The sequence below is a fragment of the Pseudopodoces humilis genome, chromosome 5 (assembly GCF_049639895.1).
Source record: "Pseudopodoces humilis isolate 2021_Gansu_Grassland_sample_001 chromosome 5, ASM4963989v1, whole genome shotgun sequence".
NCBI classification, from domain to species: domain Eukaryota; kingdom Metazoa; phylum Chordata; class Aves; order Passeriformes; family Paridae; genus Pseudopodoces; species Pseudopodoces humilis.
The window spans coordinates 19,711,246-19,735,007 of NC_142204.1; the positions used below are offsets into that span (position 1 = coordinate 19,711,246).

The window sequence follows — 23,762 nt, forward strand, 5'->3', positions numbered from 1 at the left end:
AACCTCTATTTTTAAACTGAGGGGATATTTTTGCTGGTATACTTTCCTGTTAGATAGTCAGCAGCAGGAAACACAACCATCCTGACTGTCTTTCTCTACCTCCTCTATCTTTCCTTGACCTTGGCTTGGTGCTTGTTTTACATCTCACCTCACTGTACAAAGGGAAGCAGTAACTGAGGCAGCTTTAGGAAGAAATGCAGGTGTTGTGAAAGCCTTCTAAAGAGCCATTTTTTGTGAAAAGTGGGCTATAAAGGTGAACATCCCCTTGCTATGCAATGTCTACATTCAGTTCCTCAGGTCTGAGAGGAGCAGCAGCTGCTCCTTCAGATGCTGTGTATTTTTACCAAGCACAGCACACACAGTTACCATTGTCACCACACACAGTTAGAGATGAATCAAACTGGAGTTTGATTCACTGTCACCTCTTTCCATCAAAATATTAAAGATCATAATGACAACATGAGAACACGAAAGGAACCACAAAATGGTAAGAAAATAAAGGTTTTCTTTCTGGCAGCAGTACCATCCCCTCAATCTATAGGGGCAGGAGGGAAGCCCAGGAAAGTTTTAGTTACCTCTGGGAACTGCCCCAGGAGGCATTCTCTCAGAATTCTCTGGGGCAAATCCAGGGTTGTTGATGCAGCTATCAAGCACAAGGAAGGGAATATAAGTGTAAATACACATTCATCTGGATGAAACAAACAGACAGTCCATTTCCTCATCTCCTTCCCCTGTCCCCCTACACAAGCCTGCTTGTTTTCACAGACTTTAGAACCCAAACACACTTAAACACACACATCTAGGAGAGTTTTCCCCACAAAATTTTGCAATCAATAAAACTCATGCTCTTTCCTTCTCCCCAGTCAATCAAAATATTATGATTCACAGAGACCAGAAGATAAAGTCCAAGCATTTATTTTTGTAACAATCATTAAATATTTTTATCACAAAAAAAAAAAAAAAAAACCAGCTCCACAATTCATTGAACTCTTTTTTTACTGACAGGTTATTCAGCTCTGTGGTTTTGATAGACCAGAACAAAAATTTCTTCTTGCTTTGGTGTTCACATGAACCATACTCCCAAAATTAGAACAGAGACACTGTCCATTAAACATGCCTAAAAATCTCTTTGAAATCAGTAGTATAAGGTTAAAATGAGTAATGCAGAGAGCATCAAGGTGAAATCATTAAAAAAATGCAAGACATTTTTAAAAATTAAAAAGCAGCACTTTAGCACTGAAAAATAAATAATACACTTGAATATTCTCACTTAAATTTATATTATATTATCAGGGTTATTTTAAAGAAACATAACTCTTTGATAATTAACTTTTTTCATGCAACATCGTTTATTTCAACAAGTCATGCAATATAAACAATATTTTACTTCAGCTGGCTGTTGCAACATAGCTTGGCAGAGAAGTCTGATTTCTAATTTAAGAGAAAGGAAGGGTGAGAGAAGAAAATAATCTTGAAACAAAATATGCATTATGTGCATAATATAACCATCCAAGCCAATCAAATTGTTCCTGCTTAACACAGGATGAATGTACAGTGGGCTGAGCATTACAATAAAGAAATGAAGGCAAATCTGGGTTTTCCCATCTTCATACTTCATTATCAAGTTATGCTAAATATTTCTTGCACAGCCCCACCAAGTCAGCTCCTGATACAGTCAAACTAGCTTCCTGCAACACATAATCTTTTTATTCCAGCAAAATGAGCAGGACAATCAGATGAACTTACTCATTTCAAGTATATTCATCTTGTTAAACACAGGGGTGTTTAAATCACACACTTCAGTTAAGTTTGAAATAGGAGCATAGGAAAATCATAAAATCTAAACCACCTCTGAGAACTTCATACTGATTTCAAGCATACAGGAAAACTACTTACAAAACTGTGCAGACTAAATTAGAACACATTCTTTACTTTGCAAACATGCTTTTAAAAACATGAAATATACTGTATATGAAATTCAATCCGGGTACTTGCACATACAGACAGGTTAAAAAAACCCAAACTAACCAAACCAGAAAACTTTTGGTCAACAAAAGTTTGTTTGCCTGACAATCATGACAGAAAACAAGTGATATCCCAAAAAGAATACCAAATGCTATATGTTTTGTTAATCACATGCTTTTAAAAACCAAGCCTTTAATAACTAAAATTTTAAAATTATTAATCATATTATGCCTTCTAAAGTGGCTGGGGTGGGAAGCACCACTTAAAAAACAAACATCTCCTTTGGATTCAGAGAAAGGAAACAATTCTTATTTAAAAACAACTATATAGAAGTTCTATAAAGTGCCACTTTGAGGAAATACATCAACAGATGTTTTCCTTGTGCAAAATAGACATTTTTCAGCTCAAATCTTTGAAACACATACCTACCAGAGTTACCCAGAGTTTGTGTTCATGTATTACCTTCATTATCAGTAATTCAATAAAACTTCTAATCTATACCAAAATTATTTTTCTTTATTCAAATTATGTACCACTCCTAATTTAGCTTTCAGGGCTTGAGCTAAAAACATGTCACCTGAAAACTCTGGGTTTCACTTTCTCAGTTCTTAATTTTTCTTTAAGTCCTCTGCCCATTGTGCGTGTTTACTTTTGACTGTAGAAGTCCATTACTGAAGGCTATATGAAATACATTCTCTCCTAGGGAACAGCAAAGCCACATTGCATACCACTGGAATAAGACACTGTTAAAATCTTTAAAAGCAGCATTTAGGATCAAACTAAAGCCTGATAGAGAGATCTGTCTCCATTTTGAAACGCAAAATGCAAAACCTCTTGAAACTACTATTATTGGAAAGTGGATACTTGAAGTGTTCTGAAACTTAAAAAATAAGGTACCTGAAAGTTAAGAGAAGGAAGCTGAAGCAGCCCAAGCTACCACAAGTTTCAGTTTTAGGCTCAGGTCCACCTGCAGCCAAGCACAGACATGGCAAGAACAGAAACTGCAGACAGCAGAAAGAGCAGTGCAGCAGAGCCAGGACACTCCAGCCCTCGGCCCCTCACAGGTAAGGCTCCATCTGTAGCAGCAGGGAAAGCTACAAAGTGTGACCACCCCTCTCAGTCTCATCCTAAGCTTGTTACTAACTTGTATCACTGAATTACTGATGCTGGATTTAAGCTTTTCTGTGCCAAGATCCATTACAGTCTCCAGCTGGACTGCTGAAAAGGGCCAGAAGAAAGAGTCCTGGTATTTCTTTGTAAGCCACAAGGCTGCAAATCAAAGTTTTCAATGAACAAGCAAAAATAACCACCCAGAACACCAGCAGTCCTCCCCCTCAGATGTGCCCTCCCTCCTGGCCCACTACTAGTTTGTTTCAGTTTCACCTCTTCAGTTTGTAAGAGGAATTTTCACATGTCTGAGCAGGAAGCAAGAAAAACAGGTACAAAGCTTATGAGAATAAGTATGAAATACAGATAAACTAAGGTAACAGATTTAAGTGACTTAAATGAAGTACACATACATTCAAGAAAACCAACAGATATTTGTCCACTTTAGAGAGGAGCCACCAGGAGTTTATTTGATCTGAACTGTCTCTTGTAGGAAGGGTATTCTGAATGTACCAGTGCACAGCTGGTCTGACCAGCCAGGAAGTTCATGCTGCAAAGGAGTCCTTCTTGGATAAAATGTGTAATTAGGTTCGTAGTTCAAGAGACAGCTCAGTGATGCCATGTAGATATCCGCAAATCTGGAGAGACGTCTCAGGAAGTAAGTTGGATTCTCATCAGTTCTGAATATGCTTCCGAACTGTGCATTGAAGAAATTCCTGTTCATCTCCCTGTCCCCCAAAAAGAGAAAGCAAAGACAATGAAGTAAACAGACCTGCACACATCTCTTCACCACCTGGCATCCATAACCTGAAGCAAGCAGACCCTAAAACCTGTTCTATGCATTGTTCTCTTGCCATTGTTCTTCAAAACAACAAAATGTGCCACAGAAGCTTTTTACCTCTTGCACATATACAAACCAGGTTAGAAACTGTGTGTATTAGAAATAGCTGTGAAGAGCTTCACACATCTCCTACTAGAGATAAGTTGCTTATGACATCAGAAATACAACATCCCAAGCCTTCTTCTCTAGGGGTTGTGAAAGAAGATTTTTGACTTTATCTAAATACTAATGACATTCAATGTTCCAAAGATAAAAGACTTAAGAAAAGGCAAAGATTTGGCTTAATGCACACAAAAAGCTTAAGCGTATCTTGGAATTAAGTTCTGGGCATTAGTCACTGCCAAGTATCATTCCCATTTCATTTATTCATACATTTCTGGGGAAAGCTGTTGGTGGTACAGCTGCTGGCCTTGAAAATCGTGCACTTCACAGCCCCTGCCTTTAGGGACTTCTCCTTCATTATAATAGATTATTAGGACTTCTAGCCCTATTACCTATCTTGGTGATAAATCCACTGCTAAATCCAATCTAGTGCAGAGCTCAGTTTCTATATATTCTAATATGCATTACACACAATCTGCAGAAATCATGTAAAAATCCTGGAAACATGATCTTAATCTTGACAAAGAAAATTTTTGTTCGTGCAGAAGCTGTGTGATCAATGGTGACAGCTGAACACAGAGGGACAGAAGAATCAAAATGAGAGGGAAAGGGATTTAATACAATGTTACCTTTCCATAAAGAAAAGTTACATCTGTTCTAAAGACAGGGAACAGGGAAAAGGGTCCATATATACAAAGTGTCTGAGGGGAGAAGAGCTGCACAAGAAACAGGTAGAATATTGGTATAAAAATATCTTATAATGTCTGTAACTACCAGGGAATATAAACCAGGAAAGAAATTGCAAATAAACTTGTGGAACACATTGCATAGAGCCCTTGGCTACCAAAGCATACTGCAAATTCTTCATCCCTGTGTTTTACCTCATTTCCTTTCTTTCCTTCTTCCATTCTTCTAAAATCATTTGGGAATCAGGATCACGGTGAACCTGAAATGTAAAATATGGATAACCTGTAACTAAGGATAACTTTGTAAAGTTTTCTATCAATAAACACTTATCAGCTAACAAGGCATGAGCAAGAATTCAGAGATCTGTACACAGAAATTATCCATGTGCATTTGAAACAACCAGAAGCAGGAACTGATCCTGGCTGACCAATGGAGAAAGGGGACAAGATGGTGAGAAAACTCCTATTAACTAACCACACAAATAACTGTGTTTATCTACAGTCCAACACTTCAGCGAGACTGAAAGCACTTGCAAACATCAATGTCCAGCATTTAGAAATTTGGCTGGATCCCTTTGGCTCTCCAGAGCCGATTACATACACACAGAGCACAAACCTGCATGTGTTCCAATAATCCTGTCAAGGTTTGCAGCCAGGTCATGGTTTGAATGTACTTCTCTGTGTTCATGATTTTAATCTCCGATCGTAACTCTGGAATAATCGCACCAGTGCGCCAGCCATGCTTCAGGGTCAAGTCCTATTTACCAGGAATTACAAAATAAAGATATTAATCTTAAAAAGAACTAATTAAAAGAAAAGAATCTGACTATTGTTTATCCCAAAGCAGCACTAATTTAATTGGTTTTTATGTACAAATAGAAGCATGAAACAGTGGGACTTAATTGTGCCAATGGACAATATAATTTAATTTCAGATTAAGCATCAAATCCGACATTTTTGAGGAGAAAGAGATGAAGAACACACAAGCATTTCCAAATAAACACTAATTCATTAGGTTTCAAACAAACAGCAGGAAATGCCTCTGTAGATGAGAGCTCTGCTGCTGCCAGCAGTACCTGGAGGAACCGTGTGCTGGGTTTGTTCTGTTTACCCACACACCCAGCTGACAGAAGGCTACAACCAGGAGCCCCAGCTATTCAAGCTCCTCCTGACAGGTACAACACAAGACAGCTGCCACCTGTGCTGTCCTCTCCATTGTGCCACAGCAGAACAGAACAACCTCCTCCTGGAGGATGCCAAGTAGTGGTCACTAACCCAAAAGTAACACTTAACAGAGCATTTGTTCATAAGGTAGCAAAAAAAAAAAAAACAACCAAGCCTGGAAAGTGGGGATAAAAATCAAAGCAAGATCTTGGGAAGAACATTTACACTTAAGGACAGGAAGATTGCCTCTTGCATTCAAAACAGAAGTTCATTCAGCTGTCATCCAAGTCAGACATATCCTGTACATTTGGATATCTGTGTTTACCCTCTATTACATCTGACACAATCAGTACCTGGACCAGGAATACAACCTCACACATTCCTGACCACAGTTAGTAAACAACTTAAATGCTACAAGTCAGGTGGAAAATATGGTTGGCATTTTACAGCACCAAGGTTCTTCATTGGGAAAAAAAACCAAAAAACAATATAACTTAACTAACAAATTTTTCTGTATTTTAAAATCTCAAATGAAAGTGTGTTACATTGACTAACTGGGGAGGAAGAGAGAAAAACTAACAGAAAGCCTCATCTTTTCTCTGATTTTGGGAAAGCAAACTACTTACTGCCAAGTCACTGTATATGTGGTCACCAAAGTAGAGAACCTTAGAGCCCCTCCAGCCAGTGAGCTTCAGAAATTCGTACAAGTTACCCTGCAGAAAAAAATGACATGGACATCGTAGCAGCATGTGACTTGCACCTTCACAGGCATGAAAAAAGGAACTTAGTATGCCACTAAAAATATTTCATATCACAAATCTCATCCTCAGTTTATACACTATGAAACCCAAATTTTAGAGGTGATTTCAGTGATAGAAGCACTTCAAGACACAAGGACATACAATACCAACAATGAATTTGTACAACTTCAGACATTAAAATAACTCTCTTAAAGAATGCATCTGCATTTTAAAAGCCTTTATATCCAAAGAAGCTTGAGATACTAGGAAATAGGTATGAAAACTCAACAGAAAGAGTCCATTGAAAGCATACCTGTTTGTAAATCTGGCCTTTCTGCAGTTTGTGAATCTTGTCCCAGAGCAAGACTCCCCTTTCATTCACCTTCCGAAATGGTCTAGAATAGATACACAATTGTTATATTGCTGTAGAAATCCTGACACTTCTTAGGAAATTAAAGCCTTAACATAAAAAATATTCATCTCTCAAAAGGAAAAAAAAAATATCTCTAGCATCTGAATTTTGTAAGAGAAAAAGCAAAACCCCAAAGCTTCCACTGTAACCAGCAAAAAACAATGTAACCCTCCAGTATAGCTATTGACATTTACAGATATAGTTTGAGAACAACTGCTGAGAAGTAAGGCAGGGACCCCAGGCAGAGGGGAAGAAACAGCATTAATTGTCTGCCACTAAGGAGGACAGAACACAAAAAGCCAGATGTGTAAGAATCTTGCCCAATCCTTCAGTTTGCACACCTGGATAACTGAAGATGAGAGAGAACAGGATTGGGGCCAAGAGATATAGCAATGTTATTTTTAAAATTAAATGCAAAAAGTAAAGGGAAAATAATCCCACCTCCCTCTATCTCTCTTTCAAATCATAAGCACACATACAGGAACAGGTCTTTTTCAAGGGTAAAAGTAGGGCATACACATTAGAAATGTGTTTACTTAATCACAACTAGTCCAATTATTCCAGATTGTCAGCCAGACAGATGCCTTTTAAATATGTGTGATGAAAAAAAAAACCAACAAAAAACCCAGAAGCAATGGAAGACATTTCCAGATAAGGGTCTGATTTGAAAGTCATCAAGATTTCTCAGGTTTATTAGGAAAGAAGCACACTTCACTAACATGCAAGTAAGACTTTAAAATTGGCTTCTGTGGCCCTCAGTTGCTCCAGTAGACCTGTGATGGCTCCTAGAACTTTCTTAGGCAAGAAAGTGTAAATATTTAGACTTCAGCATTGGGTGTTGCTGCATTTTATAATGACCTTACCCAGGATTTCAAATATGATTTCATTTTACATTGCAGCCAAACGAAAATATTTCCTAACACACTCTAAAGCCTTATATGGAAGAGCTGCTTGAATCATTCTTTACTGACTGAACACCCACCTTCGCTTATCATTGAAAAAGTTTGGTTTCTCAGCCTGGACAATGACCACATCAAAGAGATCCCTCCAGTCCTTGCCAACGATGAACTTCATGCCTTTGTCCCTAAAAAGGACAGAGGGATATAAACAATCAAGTGTGGCAAAGTGCAGTTGCCTGTGCAATAAAATTAGTTATACTAGAGATCCTCATCTTCCCCATCCCTTAAGAATGCTTAGTCAAACAGCAAACAAGTGCTCACTTACACAAAGCTGCTGGGACTGTTTGTGATGAGAAACATCTTCTTTCCATGATCAGCCAGCTTTGCTAACACTGCACGAGTTTGTTCAGCATAGCAGATGTACTTCTCTGCGAGAATTGGGGAAAACAGGATTGATTGAGAAAACTCTTGTGAAAAACTTTGTATGCATTCAACCAAGAGTTCAGAACACAAGGTTATACTTAAACACACCTTTGACAAGTGGGAATAACTCTTTCAAACTTTAAAAATTTACAATTTGTAATCTTTAAATATGGAAGCCGGAAAAATCATCGGAAAGAAAAGCTTTGATAGGTTACACCATTAGTACTTACCAATATCTGCTTCAATTGCTCTGTACATTATTCCTTTGATATGAACATCCCTGATTGAATCCTGTAATTAAAAAAAATGAGCAATAAAGAACTTAATTTTTTCAAGTGTAACATCCATGCCCACTACAGCAATAGAATTTTTTTTTAAAACAACTCCTTTCTAAACACTTCCTATTTTATAGAAATGCCGTTTAATGTTCAATATAATTATATGTATGTGTGTGTATATATATATATATTTGATGTCATCAGTAGACAAAGACTAAGCTTGTCTTCTGAGAAATTAACTTCAAAATTTTGGGAAGTACAAAACTATACATCAGAGAGGCTGTTTTACATAACTGTGAAAGGTTGCTCAGGAGGGTGAAGTGGGGTGAAAGCCCTCTGCAGAAGCAGAGTCATCACAGATTTCCAGTGACATTTGGAGCAGAACACATTCCTTTCCCCTTACAAAAAAAAAAAGTTGTACATCTGACAGATTTTAGATTACAATCACTCACAAATGCCCTGATTATTTACATAAGAAATTTATGAACAGATGAAAGAAGCTAAATGTTTTAACAAAGTACTTATAAGGCGCTCTGGAGGCATTTAACAGCTCTCGTGAGCCACCTCTGTACCAGACAGCTTTGTTTAGAACAGTGGTAGTGCCATTTTGGTACTAACACAGGGTGTGTCCTCAAAATCCTCAGAAAATACCACTCTAGGGTTTCCAAAATGCTTGTAATGCTGAATAGTTAAAAAAATTCTCTACACACATCAGAGAAACCACAAGAATTGGCCTTCTCTATGTTACATAACCATGACAAAATTATCTCCTCTGCAGGACACATGATAAGGAATCAAGAGGGTCAAATTACTCTAGCAACTTAATAAAAACTCTAGTACTAGAGCTTTTTTGGAGGAAGAAGAGAGGTAAACAGCAAAAATTGCTCAAAAGTATGAGATAGCAAATGACTGTACACTAGCCAAAATGAAAGCTCTAAACTGGAATTCCCTGTAGCCTCTTAACATTCCCTATAGCCTGGTAAATCCCCAATAGTGAGAAAAAGGATATGTTGAACAGCAACCACAAGAACTTTTATCATCTTAAAAGATCTTCTTCACTTTCCCCCTATTCACTCCTCAAACCTACAAAAAGAGAAAAAGCCCTAGAATGTCAGCTTTCAAACAAATTTCAGTTGATTCTTTTCCAAGCTCTACCTTAATTTTACTTCTGTTTTTACAGTTGCATACCCATAATTACTCCATACAAAACCTAAGGTGAGGTATTTCATTGAGGCTGGCACAATAGGCAAAAGCTTCCTGAAGTGCTCACAGAGAAGACACACAAATATACAAGTTTCTCTAAATCTTCAGAGCTTGACATCTACCTTGACATCTTTGTACAGATGAACAGGTTCATAGTCTATGTTGTTTTTCAGAAAATATTCATTCACACAAGAAAGGAGTGTCATTTCTGGCAAGGAAAATATATCCATGAATTGCTTCATTGTATTTCCTTGTGAGCTCTACAGTGATGGAAGAAAAGGAAAGAAAAAACAAAGTCAGGCATTTCTCAGATTAGAACACTTTAATTTGTTTAGTATAAACACTTCGGCCTAGTTGCAGATATTCAGATTTTGCTATCCCTGTTCACATTGCTACAGATTTTTTTTTTTATCCTGAGATCTTCAATAAAGTTATCTCCAACAAAAGTGTTGTGATAAATTCTTCAAATAAACCCAAATCATTACTCTTAGGAGTGGTATTTTAATTCATAAAAACAAGACAGCGCTCAGCTAAAAGTCAAGGCCTTCAGTAGAAGACTGCACTTCTGCAAACAAGAGGTGCTGATGGATGAGGGATGGAGGTTTTTTTAGTTTGGTGGCTTTTTTAGTAAGTGGAATACTAATTAGAATTGCAAAGTAATTTACCTCCTTGAAATGAGATAATAAAAAGATGTAAGGATCCACAACACCTAGCACAGTAACAGAGGAAGAGATTTCTAGCCTGCAAAAGCTGTAATAACAGTTATGTTTTACTGGAGAATCTCATTATATAACAGTAAATACACCCCAAATAACTCTCAATAAGAAGGGAGGTAAAGCAAGAAGCTCAGGATCAGAGCAACACAAAGCAGAGGCTGCAAGGGACCACTGGAGGTCATCTTGTCCAAGCCCCCTGCTCAAGCAGGGCCACCTAGAGCCAGCTGCCCAGGAGCCTGCCCAGATGGCTTCTGAGTATCCCAACAACGGAGACTCCCTGGGCAACCAGCCCAGCTCCCTGGGCAACCAGCCTGTGCCAGTGCTAGGTCAGCCTCACAGCAAAGAAAGCATTTCCTGATGTTCAGAGGAAACCTCCTCTGTTTCAAGTTTGTGTCCCTTGCCTCTTGTCCTGCCACTGTCCTCTACAAGATCCAGGAAAGTATAGGCTTAAACAGATCAAGGCATCCCCCTGGGAATGCCAGAGTGATATTCACAACTGCTGCAGAGACTAGTTTCAGGAACTTTAAATTCAGCTCCTTAAAATAAGAACAAGTGCAAGATCAATAAAATGTTCCACATCACAAAGAAGGGCTTTTCATGACAACATGAAATTAACATCTGTACATAAAAAGGGGTGAAATAAACTTGGCTGTTAAGCATAAAGTCAGCTTCATCTCATCCTTCATTTAGGAAAGGGGAACCAACACACCAGAGGGAAAAATCTACTTTCTTGGCAAAGTTTAGGATTTAACATAGAAATTTCATCTTTTACATTTCATCTTTTGTCAAATCCTCTTACTTTCACTCTGCCAGTTTGCATGCAGGACTTGCCTCCATACATTTACTTGCTGCTACACCAGCTAAGCCATCAGACCACCAGGAAAAAGTAAAGTACATAAACCAGATACGGTTAATTTCCCAGCCTTTATCAGATTCTGTGTGCAAGACTGAGCAAGTCACTTGATCTTCTGTGTTCCACCACTCTGTCTGTATGACTTGGTAAGGAAATAGTCAGAGAATAAACTACAGCGAGCAAGAGAGAGAAAAGTAATTTGTCATTTAAAGGGCAAACTTCACACTAAACTAAAGTCAATCATATATTGAGAAAATATAACTGCTAGTTATAATGAGTACAAAATTTAAACATTGGCATACCCTCATGCCAAAAAAACTTCACCCAATTTTAAAGACCCATTTGTGGGTTTACCTTTCCATAGAAGTCACTCATTTGTTCTAAAGGGACATGGGAACCATCATACATTGCAATGACTTCTTCATCTGGGACAACACTGAGGCCTCTGGAAAAAAAACACTAGCTTTAGTTGAAAAGTCAGATTAAAATTTTCAAGTAATCACAAAACCCTAACAGATTAACATTTAGATCTGGATCTTATTAAAACCCTAATAATGTCACAGGAACATCTTTGTTTGTAAGTTAAAACAGCATCTTTCCTTACCAAACAAATAATATTTTAACAGGCTCATGCACACAGAACACATTCCAATTTAAAGTCCTTTTTTACTTATGAGAAAAAGAGCTTATCAGTCTCCATTAAAGCTATGCCTCAAGGGTTTTTTTAAGAAGTGGTTAGAACTTCCAGTTTCTTAACACAAATTCCTCACACTGCCTTTTATACAGCACTGATGATATGATAGTGTTTAAATCAGATTATTCTACAGCATGACCTTGAAGATCTAAGGGAGTGAAAAATACACACAACATTTAACCAAATAAGAATTTCTTTTAAACTGCATGAACAGTTCAGTTTCCCAAAATTTAAAACTACTTGAAGGATGGTTGATAATTAAAACATTCAAATATAACAACAAATGGGGAAGAAGGAGATAACGTCTCCCCAGAGTTTATCAACTATTAGGAAAGTAAAGGCTTTAGTTTGGTTTTGAATGTTTACAGCATCAAGCACCTTGAACTAGAAGACTGCAGGCATGCAAACATCCTCACCAGAGGCCACAGAAGTCTTGAGATTTTACTCAGGATTAAAAAAACACTAATGCAAACCAGATCAGCTGGTCTCCTTTTCCCAAACCTACTCATGGTGTTTTGCAGCCTTGTAAAACAGACCATTATTTCAGTGCCTCCCTTTCTTGGTCTGACCAAGAAGTGTTGCCAGGCACTAAAATAAAAATAAATTAATTCACACGCCTAGTGCTTTCAGTGCTTAGAGTCCACACCAGTTGCAGTGGAAAGGCATGATACATGAACTTCCTCAGGGCTTCTGTGGTGGCAGAGTCCCACATTAACCAGCTTCTTTACTGCACTTCGGTCCCCACACCAACTGGGACACAACTCCGAGCTGCTGCTGGCAGAACTCCAGCATTCAAGTTGGTCTTGTGCACCAACAGGACAGAGAATACCTGGGTTTTGTAACATACAGAGTTCAGCAACAGCCCCTCCACGGCAGAAAGCACAAAGAAATGCAACCAAAATATAAACAGAAACCAGGTAACACCATTAGAATTGAGGAGGTACCTTCTGGTCTGCAGGCAGCCATGCCAAGTGCTACTTGAATACTGCTAGAGAGAACACCTGTGCATCAGGAGCTACTCGAGCACAGATCAAGAGGAAAATGTGAAAACCACACTGGAGAGATGACTGCCTAGGCAAAGCTGTAGAGTGCTTTTACCACAAGCCTCACAGTCTTGACACAGTTCACACTGCAGCTGTGACCACACATCATCATGACATTAGCCCTCACAGCCTTCAGCCTCTCTTTTCCTCCCCTCATCCCTGTACAGGTGTTTGGGGAAACAGCATGAAGGTCTGATGCAAACCATCATTTCCAGGTCACATCCCTTCTGGACCCAAATTTGGGGGTTTTGTCCTCATGATGGGTGGGGGAAGACAACTAAGAATACAACAGAATAAACCTGGGTAAAAGTCTTTTTGTCCAGTGACTTTAAGAAAGGTGACCTGACTTCTTGTCTAATTTAAAATCTGGTACTGAGTGTGATGCAAATCTGATTTGGTTGATGTGTCCAAACTTAAAAGCTCTGTGCAAACACAGCAGGACCTCTCAAGTGTCTCCACAACCACACCAAAGTCATGCTATCAGGCACTCTGTGACAATTATTTACATAGAAAGCAAGAGCAGAGAAGTCATCAGGGTATTTTTAGATGTCTTTCAGCACAATTTAACAGCCGGAAACAAAGTGAGTCAGCACTATGTGACCAACCAGCTTGCCAATTCTGCCAGGGCTGAACTGGGGAATCAGCTGTGCTGGATCAGGCAGTAGATGTGTACACACAGAAGTGCAAAGAAAACCCTTCCAGCAAGGCTGTAATGCTCATTCGTGTCTGCACTCATCAGGGCACAGCTCCTGGTAAGAATCCAAGCTGCACACTAATAAATGCAGTTAAAAGACACAAAAAATAAAAGCATACATTGCTATTATGAAGAACAAATAACTTTACCCACCTGTAAACTGTTCCCAGCTGAATATAATGAAAAGCATCGATCTTCATTAATAATGCCTTGCAAGTAAAGAAAAAAAACAAAATAATAGTTTTTATCACTTCAACTATGACATGAAATTACAAAAGTCAAAGCAATTTTATCTACAACCTTTCTGCCTCAAGAACACCTGAGCACTCTCCCTGCAACTTCCTTTACAGCTTACAAAATACTTTTATCACTGACTTTCACCTGGTTTTATCCTGTTGCACCCTAAGTTGTCTTTTCCCACCCATCATGAGGACAAAATGCCTAAAACATGTTCTACTTAAGAGCCATTTTAAAAAATATTGTTTTTCTTATTGATGATGTTAATAATAATAACATTAATATTAATAATAATAAAATAATAATAGTCATAATAGTAATAATAAATAATAGTAATAATAACAATAGCAATAATAAAGAATAAATCTTGCTATTAAAGAGAAAAACATGAAACTAAATCCTTATACATCAATGCAGAGTGAAAAGTTGAAAGGTTTAAAAGCTCTGTTTTCTTTGGATAAGTTCACAGCGCTACATAACTCATCACGAAGTTATTTATACATACCCGGTGCACATCATAATGAAGTCCTCTGATGGCAAAATTGGGATCATAATCATATTTTCTTATTTCTGCAGGATACTAAGAAAAGAGAGCAGTGATTTGACCTTTAAAACCATAATCAAAACAATAAAAATTGTTTCTGCAGAATTTCAAAAGTCTAAGTTTTCTATGCTTCTCCTTTGCTCTAATCATTTAGGAGAATTTTTCACAGGCTGGTGAGATTTGCAGGAACATATATCCACAAGACAAGTCAAACTTTATTCCAAAATTGAAATTGTTTTAAATTTAAGGCCATCCTGGTCCCTGAAGCTGAACATCCAGGTAGTCTGTAGTGATTACCTTTGAACATTAGCCTCTTAATCAAAAAAAGTTAATTTAACATATTCTTCATACATTAAAAAAAAAAAAATTATTTAGATATGAACTAAATGTCTGTCATGTACTCTTCCCTCAGGTTCCTTATATATAGTGTAAGTAGCCCACACCATTACATAGTGAGAGTTGTAGTCTAACATTTTTCAGTACAAGCCCATTTTCAGTCAGCTGTAATTTTGTTGTGCTTTAAACACAGGTTGCCATGAAAAGAAATGTTAGGAGCATGTCTTGGGATTTGTTTACTTGTTTTTAAAGGGTGAAATGCTTCAGTAGTTTCAACAAGGCCTGAGAAAACGATAATTTCCTTGATTATGCCTCTGAAAGGCAATCCTTCATTTTCTTCCCACAGGTTACAGCAGCCTTAGAACCTGACATTGTTTTTCACCTTCTCTACCACAGTCTCTATACATATATGGCAAATTAACAAGCCTTCAGGGGGAAAAGTGCATTATGCAGCTTCAGCAGAGCCTCTAGCTACTTTACAAGAAATAAACAGTCATTTCACCCCTAAGTTCTTATCTTGCTGAAGAGGACTTGCTCTGCAACTGCTGTAGATTGCACTTGTACTGAGTACAGGCATCTACAGTTAAAGAAAACAGTCCTATCATCCCTACACTAGCACTTCCAGAAAACGTGGGGCAGGCTACTGATCTGAATGAAGAACAGCATCAAAAGCCTACAGATGGGCTGGAAGAGGTGTAGGCTTGGTCAGGGAACACAAAGCAGGGAAATAATCAGGGAATGATACAGAATGTGATCATCTAAAAGCTACCATGCACTGCACGTGCCCCAAAGCAACCACATCAAGCATGTACAATGAAATTTACTTCTGACTTTATCAAATTTCCGCATACTTGACTTGCCATTGCAATTTATTCTACTAGAAAGTTGCCTTTTCGGATACATGCCAGTACAGATGAGAAAAAAAGATTGAGCTTACCCTGGCACACAAATCAAAGCTTCCTTGCAAACCAAAGAAAGTAGTACTGTTTGCTTACCCCACTTTTGGTAGGGAGAAATATAATTGGACTAAAACAGAAGTCCTGATAAAAAGGCACAAGACCTGTGCTTACACAGAACACCTGCTGCCACCTCCATGATTAGCATTAAATTGATGCTTATTCTCTTGGACAATTCCTTGCTTCCTACAGTGCATTTTGCAATTTTTGATGTATTGCCTCCCACTGTCACAAGCAAAACTGGCTATCTTTCTTCTGGGTTGGCTGTGATAGTCATAACAGACACCTTCTAGAAGGTTTTTTTTCTATTGATAAAGGCAAAAAAAAAAAAAAATATTAACAGTATAAGCAGCTACAGACACAGTATCAATAAAAACTATTGTGCCTCAGTAAATTCCAAAAGGAGACAATGTATTTCAGTCAGGTGTCTCAAAAAGTAATTACAGCTTTGTTTAGTAGAACTCAGGAGATGTTAACAAGACAAACTGGAAAACTATTGCTACCCAAATCCAGTCAAACAGTAAAGGCAGAACACCATTATAATTTTTATCTACAAGAATTAATCTTCACTCCTAGAGTAACATGGGTTTTCCCAAGAACCATGTAGCTTTAATAAAGTATATTTACACATCCCACAGAAATTGCTATCAAGACATGCCAAAATTGTAGGGGGATAAAGCTGTATGCTTGTAGCACCCATGAAATTTTGCTTGCTCTTCCAAGGATATTTATAGGTGTTTATATATAGCTCCTAACCTTTAGATTGAAATACGAAAGTAGAATAACACCACGCATTCGGATTTAGGTTGTATAAAAATACACAAGCAGCTTTATTAACATATTCCATGGACTTTTTGTGTTTTACTTTCCTGCAAGTCCTACAGTTTAGTTAAGTTTGCTTCTTTTAGTCCACAGATTTTTTTTTTCAGTCTTTCTCCCAGCAATGCCTTCAGTTTCCCAAGTCACCCATCTCCCCCCCTCCACTTGCTGACACACGGGAGCTTATCCCATCCCCAAAGTAGACAATAAGCAGCTCCAAACTGCCTGGATGTCAAGTGGTCACCAAGAACACTGCTTGGAGAGGCAACAGGGCACTGCTCTGAGCTGAACACTTCCTTGTATCCAAGGTCTGATCACTGCACACAATGCCCCCTCAGCCAAGGCAGCCAAAATGCCAGGTACACACAGAGTACCTCACAAGCACTCAGTGCAATCAAACTTCCTGCTAGGAAGTCCAGCTAAAAATATTTCATAGGGAAATTAATTGCTGCACTCACAGTAAGGGATGAAACGCAGTAATGGTAACTTTTAAGCTTTTCATTTATTAATGCGACTCCAATAAATGACAATCAGGAACAAACAACAAACTACGTGCCCACACTAAAAGATAAGACAAATATAACTGTATTCCCTAACAGACTGTTCCCTGCTCAAAACTGCAGCTGAGAATAAAACAGGGCTTCTGTTGTGCATATGTAGCTACTGTACAAAATGTGCTATAAGGGAGCCAAGCTAAGACTGAGGCATGACAAGATGATTTATGCCTCTCAGTCAAAAACTATTTACTATACCTTTTATTCATAAATGTATTGTTATTTTATTAATTTTACTTACCCGATGCTCATTAATAAGAAGATCTCTAGCAGCATTGAATATGAGCGTGTGCAGATGTGTAGAATAAAAGACCAAGGTGTAGTCATAATCAAACCCATAAATTTCAATGTCTGACAGGCTCATTTCATTGTTCGAAAAAATAGCATCTGGATTCAGCATGTTACTCATAATTGAAGGAACCAACTCTGTGAACAGGGGAGAAGGAAAAAAAGTTACACCAGTCTTGTAGTTTTATTTAAATAAATATATACAAACCTATTAGCAACTTCTAAATATAGATAATGGAAACTATCAAACTAATTCACAATAACCAGCTCATCTTTAATAATACAATGGTATTGAACATGCTGTCCCTAACTTGTCTTGGTGACCCATAGTTTTTATTCCAAGTACACTTTTCTCTGCAGTCCAAGTTCAAAGAGAAGATGCATTTTGGTATTTTTCTTATCAGAGAACACCAGACATAATTTTTTGCTAACTCCATTAATGTATTTATTAATGTTTTTGAAAATTAATTTGGAGTTGAAGAATATTATTATTAGTCTAGGAGCTTTGTCTTTTCTTTCCATTACCTGATGCAGCTCCTGCCCCTGAAGCAGAGCTGACATTGTTTTAATTTGATTTTGCTTTAATTTTTGCTTCACCATTTCAAGGTTATCACATTAATCAATTTCAACTCACACAAATAAACTATATGTGACTGTGTACATAACAACTATTATATAAACACTGTTATGCTTATTAACCTTCTAGAGAATCGGAAAACCAAAAATATTCTGCTCATTTTCTACACACACAGAGTGTAAACCGCTCTCATTTTTAAGGGTATGTTTCTGTTGATATTTGATGGAAAAGTATATTGACTCAGAAATTACAACTGATATAATAAGTAGTAACTTTAGGACCCACACCAATGTCAGTACTAAACATTGAGAGTGCTTATATTTCTTGTTTACAAAACTTGAAAGAGCAACATTAGGAGGTTAAATGCTACTCTCCTGGCAGCATAAAACATGAGCATGTTTTCTTTCCCTCCTTTCTCATATACTGTCTTTTATACTCCAGACTTCCCCACCAGTGGAAAAAAATGGGGAACATTCATCTTAAATCTGTGCTTGGAAAGGTGAGTTTAAAGGGAACATGCTTTGTTTGGTTATTTTCTATATAGGTCTAAAAGGAATTGATCGAGCTTCTCTCAACACCTTCATCTCTGAGGACACGTCCTACGTGCTCCACCACTGAAAATATCTCAACAAGGCAGACAGGTGTGGGGACTTCAGATGCAGACACCTGAGTCTTTTCATTTTTAAGAGAAGGAATAAAGCAAATCCACTGCGTTTAATTCCAAACTTCAAATAAAGCCCAGCAATCAAACCAAATGCAATCTGACATGCTACAATTAAGGCAAATATTCCTACTCTATAGAAAAGGCCACAAAGCATTTTATTAACTTGAAGTCATAAGCATGATTTTTAATCAACTTCCAAAATCATGTTACAACAACTGTTTCTGTATTATAAAGTATTTTTTCAAATGTCAATTGTGCAGCTTGGTGAGTCAACACTTGTTTTAAAAATATTTATGTAGCTATATATAGAAAAAAAGATACTTCAGCTGAAAACTAGCTTGACTGGTGGCTGTCTGAAACAGACAGTATAAACAGTTGGCAGCTATTAGACATTCTGGCCAGCACACAGCATCACAAGTGCCATAAACCTTGGGTCAAAAAACTGGAGAGCCTTGTAGCCTTGTCATCTCAACATCGTAACTAACTGAAATATCATCTACTTCGAGACACTGGGTGACTTAGGTTGTAATATAATAGCCTGAAATATTCTAGAAGCAGTTGCTTCATCTTTCACCAACTCACACCCACTGACCAACTTATTTTCTCACAACATTACCCTACCTCAGCTCTAAAGTATTAGTTGGGTGTGGTTTAGAACAAGAGAAAGTTAATTCCAAAAACAGGAAAAGAAAAAATAGATTCAAAATGAAAGGCACTTCCCTTCTTCCTATCCCTTATCTCATCCTTCAAAGCCCACAGACCTCTCTTGAGATCACTACCATGGCTTTTAATTTCACTTCTGAAATGCTGACACTATTTTACATCCACAAATGCCTTGTTTGCACCCAGTGCTGTGAAGTCCAATTCACATCCAAGACTCTGAAGCCCAGAAAAACACAATGATTTCTTTTTTTAAGAGCAAAGCAAGTAATCTAAAGCATTATCCATTGCCACTACAGGACATGCTCTTCCCCTTGGTACTGTAGAACACATTCTGCCTCTTCTTCTTTCCGTCTCTCAGAAAAGACCACATTTTCAAGCAAGTATTATCTTGGTAATTCTCTTCCAGTCGGAGCAAGGGCAGAAGCAAGCAAACGTTTCTCCCCTAGCTTTTTGACTGGCTGATCAGAAGAACAAGGCTTCCCAGGGTCATGTATTGTACCGCGAGCATTTTATGATGCCTCACAGAGTGTCACGATGGAACCATAGGTGAAACAAAAAGAGCCGTCCAAAACTTCACAGCATTTTAACTTTTTGGAAGAGCAGCCTATTTCAGAATACTTGTGTTGTGTAGATATATGCAATAGATATACGAGATAATATATAACGAGATTACCAACTTCTCGGATTTTCTTTCTACATTTGCTTTTCCACACGCAACACACCTCCAAAACCTGCCACTTCGCCCGGCCCAAGCTGCGCCGGCAGCCAAAGGCAGCCGCGGCCCCGGACGGGCGATGGTCCGAAGGGAAGATGAAGGAGGATGGAGGATGAAGCCCGTGTCCCCGCTGTCCGGCCCCCAGGACCCGCCGGGTCCGGCCCTGGCCACAGCACGGGAGCGCAGAGCGCACGGACGCCGGAGCGGCTGCGGGACGGACCCGCGCCTCGCCCCCTGGGCCCTTCCCTCTGCCCGCACAGGCTCCGCTCCCAGCCGCCACCCCGGACCCGTTCCCTCCAGGAGCGGCGGCGCTCCGGCCCGCTGAGGGGGAGCGGCTCACCCTTGGTGACCCTCTTGGCCTCCTTGTAGCGCGACCACAGGTAGCTCTTCATGTCGGGCGACGGCTGCTGCTGCGGGGCCACGGTGCAGAGGGGAGCGGCGCCCGCGGCGGGCAGGACGCGGCCCCGCCGCCCGCCCGCCCTGCCCGCCGCCAGCAGCGCCCGCGCCGCCGCTGCCGCTGCCATGCTCCGCGCACAGCCGAGCCCAGCACAGCCGCCGCCGCCGCCGCCGGCTGAAGTCACTTCCTCGGGCCCCGCCCCGGGACGGGAGGCGGGCCCGGCCCCGCAGGTAGCGGCGGGAGGCTGGGCTTGGCCGCCCCGACGTCCCCTCGCCTCGGGGCCCGGCGCTGGGCGGGCTCGGCTGCGCCGAGAATTCAACAGAAATCAACAGAAATCAACAGAATTCAACAGAATGACTAGGTTGGAAGAGACCTCCAAGATCAGCGAGTCCAACTCATGGCCTAACACCACAACTAAACCATGGCACCCAGTGCCACATCCAGTCTTTTTTAACACATCCAGGGATGGTGACTCCACCACCTCCCCGGGTGGACCATTCCAGTACTTTATTATTCTTTCCTTGAAAAACTTTTTCCTAATATCCAACCTATATTTCCCGTGCTGCAGCTTGAGACTGTGTCCCCTCGTTCTATCAGTTGCTGCCCGGTGAAAGAGACCAACCCACACTTGCCTATAGCCACCTCTCAGGAAGTTGTAGAGTGTGATAAGGTCACCTCTGAGTCTCCTCTCCACGATAAACAACCCCAGCTCCCTCAGCCATTCCTCACAGGGTTTGTGTTCCAAGCCCCTCACCAGACTCGTTGCCTCCTCTGGATGCGCTCAAGCTTCTCAACGTCCTTCCTGAACTGTGGGCCCAGAACTGGACACAGAACTCAGGTGCAGCCTCACCAGTGCCGAGTTCAGGGGGAGAATGACCTCCCTGCTCCTGCTGGCCGCACTATTCCTGATCCAGGCCAGAATGCCGTTGTTCTTGGCCGCCAGGGCACACTGCGGGCTCACGTTCAGGCAGCTGTCATCAGTACTCCTTGGTCCCTTTCCACCTGGGCATTGTCCAGCCACATCGTCCCTTGTCTGCATGACTCACAGAGAAGAGGTGCGTCAAGAAGAGGTGCCTGAGGAGCAGAGCCACATCTCCCATCTCCCCAGGAGGGAAAGCAGAGTCCCCCCCATCCACCATCACCACCAGCAGCATTTTATCGGTGCTGCTGCGCAAGGCCAAGAGGAGCTGCCTGGGGAACATACCCTGACCTCATGGCTCTGCTGCTTTTCAGGTCTCTGCTGTGCTCGGACCTGCCTGGGATTCTCTCACCACAAACACCTCATCAACAGCAAATAGTTACTTCTCCAGGCCGCTTGCACTTCCAAAGTACTATATACACCTGCTTTCATCTGTAACAAAATAAGCTCAAAACACAGGCTGCATGTAAAACACACAGATGTTCTACTGCTGTTTTGAGGCCCTCATGTCCTTGTGAAGCACTAGCCACTGATAGCTGTAGATCCTGGCAGACTAAGAATTTGAGCCGTATCTATGAATATTTGGAGAAAAAAAAATTAGATGATGCATGGATGAAGAAGAATGAGACCAAACCACTTCCACAGTAAACTGGTTACAACTCCACATGCAGAATTCCTGATGTATTCAGAAACTTTTTGCAACAAAAGGAACATATTCTTTTTCTGGTACAGTAAACATGGAATACAACTTGTTCTTATTTCAAGGAGATCTACATAACCCATTGTTGTTTATGTCTGGAAGTTACTCAGCCATTCATCCCCACCCATCTAAAAAAAAAGCAATCCTATACAAAACTGAGGGATTTCAGACAAAATACTACTCTGACCACTCTCTCTTTTTTCTTTTCTTTTTTTTTTTTTTAACAAAGAATGGCACTCACCTTATTTTTACAGGCAAAACCACAACAAACTGAAAGAAAAATAATCAACTTTGGATTTCAAAGTGTCTATCAGTGGGTAGCTATGTGTTCTGTACTTCCAACCAAGGCTGAGTTCTTGATTGACAGTACAATTATTACAATTGAGATTGACAAAAGTCTGATACGCTAAGGACTTCCCAGTCTTGGTTATTGGTGGAGACCAGACACAGCTTTCATCAAAATTCCTACATTGTCCTTTATGTTAATTGCATTGTCATTTCAGTATGTGATTCTGGTGTGTATCACTACAAATACCATCACGATAAATTCTGGGAGCAAGATCATCAATATTTAGAAAACAGAGGTGAGAGGAAGAACATCCTAGAGAATTACTAGTCTGGTACTTGCCTTCTTTGATGTTCCTAGTCTGAGAATACTTTTACAGAACCCTGCAGCAGACAAAATGAAAACTCCCACTTAACTTTCAGCATCAGATTTTCTATGTACAACTACAAAAAATAAAAAATTAAGTCATTTATGAAATTACAAGACTTGGTTAAAGTCATTTTGAATTTATGGCATAGTTCTAGAGTATCATGAGTTTTCCTTTCAGCCCAACTCTTCATCACCTTCAACACAAACATATAATAATTGGACAGCTTTTTTAATCCAGCCTATGGGTTAATTAACCCCACATGAAATTCAGTTGAGATTAATAGAAAAAGTCTCATTGTTCTTCTCCTGAACACAACCTATCCTGGTCTACAAGTCCCAAGACTATAAATATTGTAAACAATAACCACTTTGGTAGGTGAGGCATTTTCAAAGAAGAATTACAACTCCTCCGAATAATACAAGAAGGAGCAGTAATGAAGAAGACGTGTTGAATGTGTTGGCACACGTGTTGTTTGTTCTGCCGTAGGCAGTAACAGAATACTGCAGAGACAGGATTTATGTTCCCTCACTGTGACACCAGCATTAAGGTTAGAAAAATCTAATAAAAATCCAGAAAAAGACAGTGCTCTATAGCAGTATCACTCATCCCTTGAAACCTCAAGGCTTTAAGTTTTCACATTAATTTATTTTTTATAATGAATGTCAATATTTCTATTTCTTCTACAAGCATGTGCAAGACAGAATCTTGAATGTGTAAACTATTATTGCTGATAGAAATCCCATCTTTGCTGCAGACAGTTTAGGTTCCCAGATAACCAGGACAAACCTTTAAAAAGATCATTCTCCCTACATATCAGACAACAAGATTTTTTTAATGCCTTATGTATGCAATACAAATAAAAAGAGAAGGTGTTTTCTCTGTGTAATTTGGTTAGCTAAAGCAACTCCCATGGGGTG

General features: G+C 39.5%; 1 protein-coding gene across 1 annotated transcript; it reads right to left on the reverse strand.

Moving 5' to 3' along the window:
* Positions 1-899: 899 nt before the first annotated feature.
* On the reverse strand, positions 900-20,697 carry NT5DC3 (5'-nucleotidase domain containing 3). Its single transcript, XM_005527876.3, has 14 exons — positions 20,514-20,697; positions 17,508-17,692; positions 14,563-14,637; positions 13,974-14,029; positions 11,744-11,834; positions 9,943-10,080; positions 8,570-8,630; positions 8,242-8,344; positions 8,000-8,101; positions 6,919-7,000; positions 6,492-6,578; positions 5,318-5,458; positions 4,897-4,961; positions 900-3,800 (listed from the first exon to the last, which is right to left on the reverse strand). The coding sequence occupies exons 1-14, from the start codon at positions 20,695-20,697 to the stop codon at positions 3,539-3,541; spliced, it is 1,632 nt and encodes a 543-aa protein (XP_005527933.2). The 3' UTR covers positions 900-3,538.
* Positions 20,698-23,762: the final 3,065 nt, after the last annotated feature.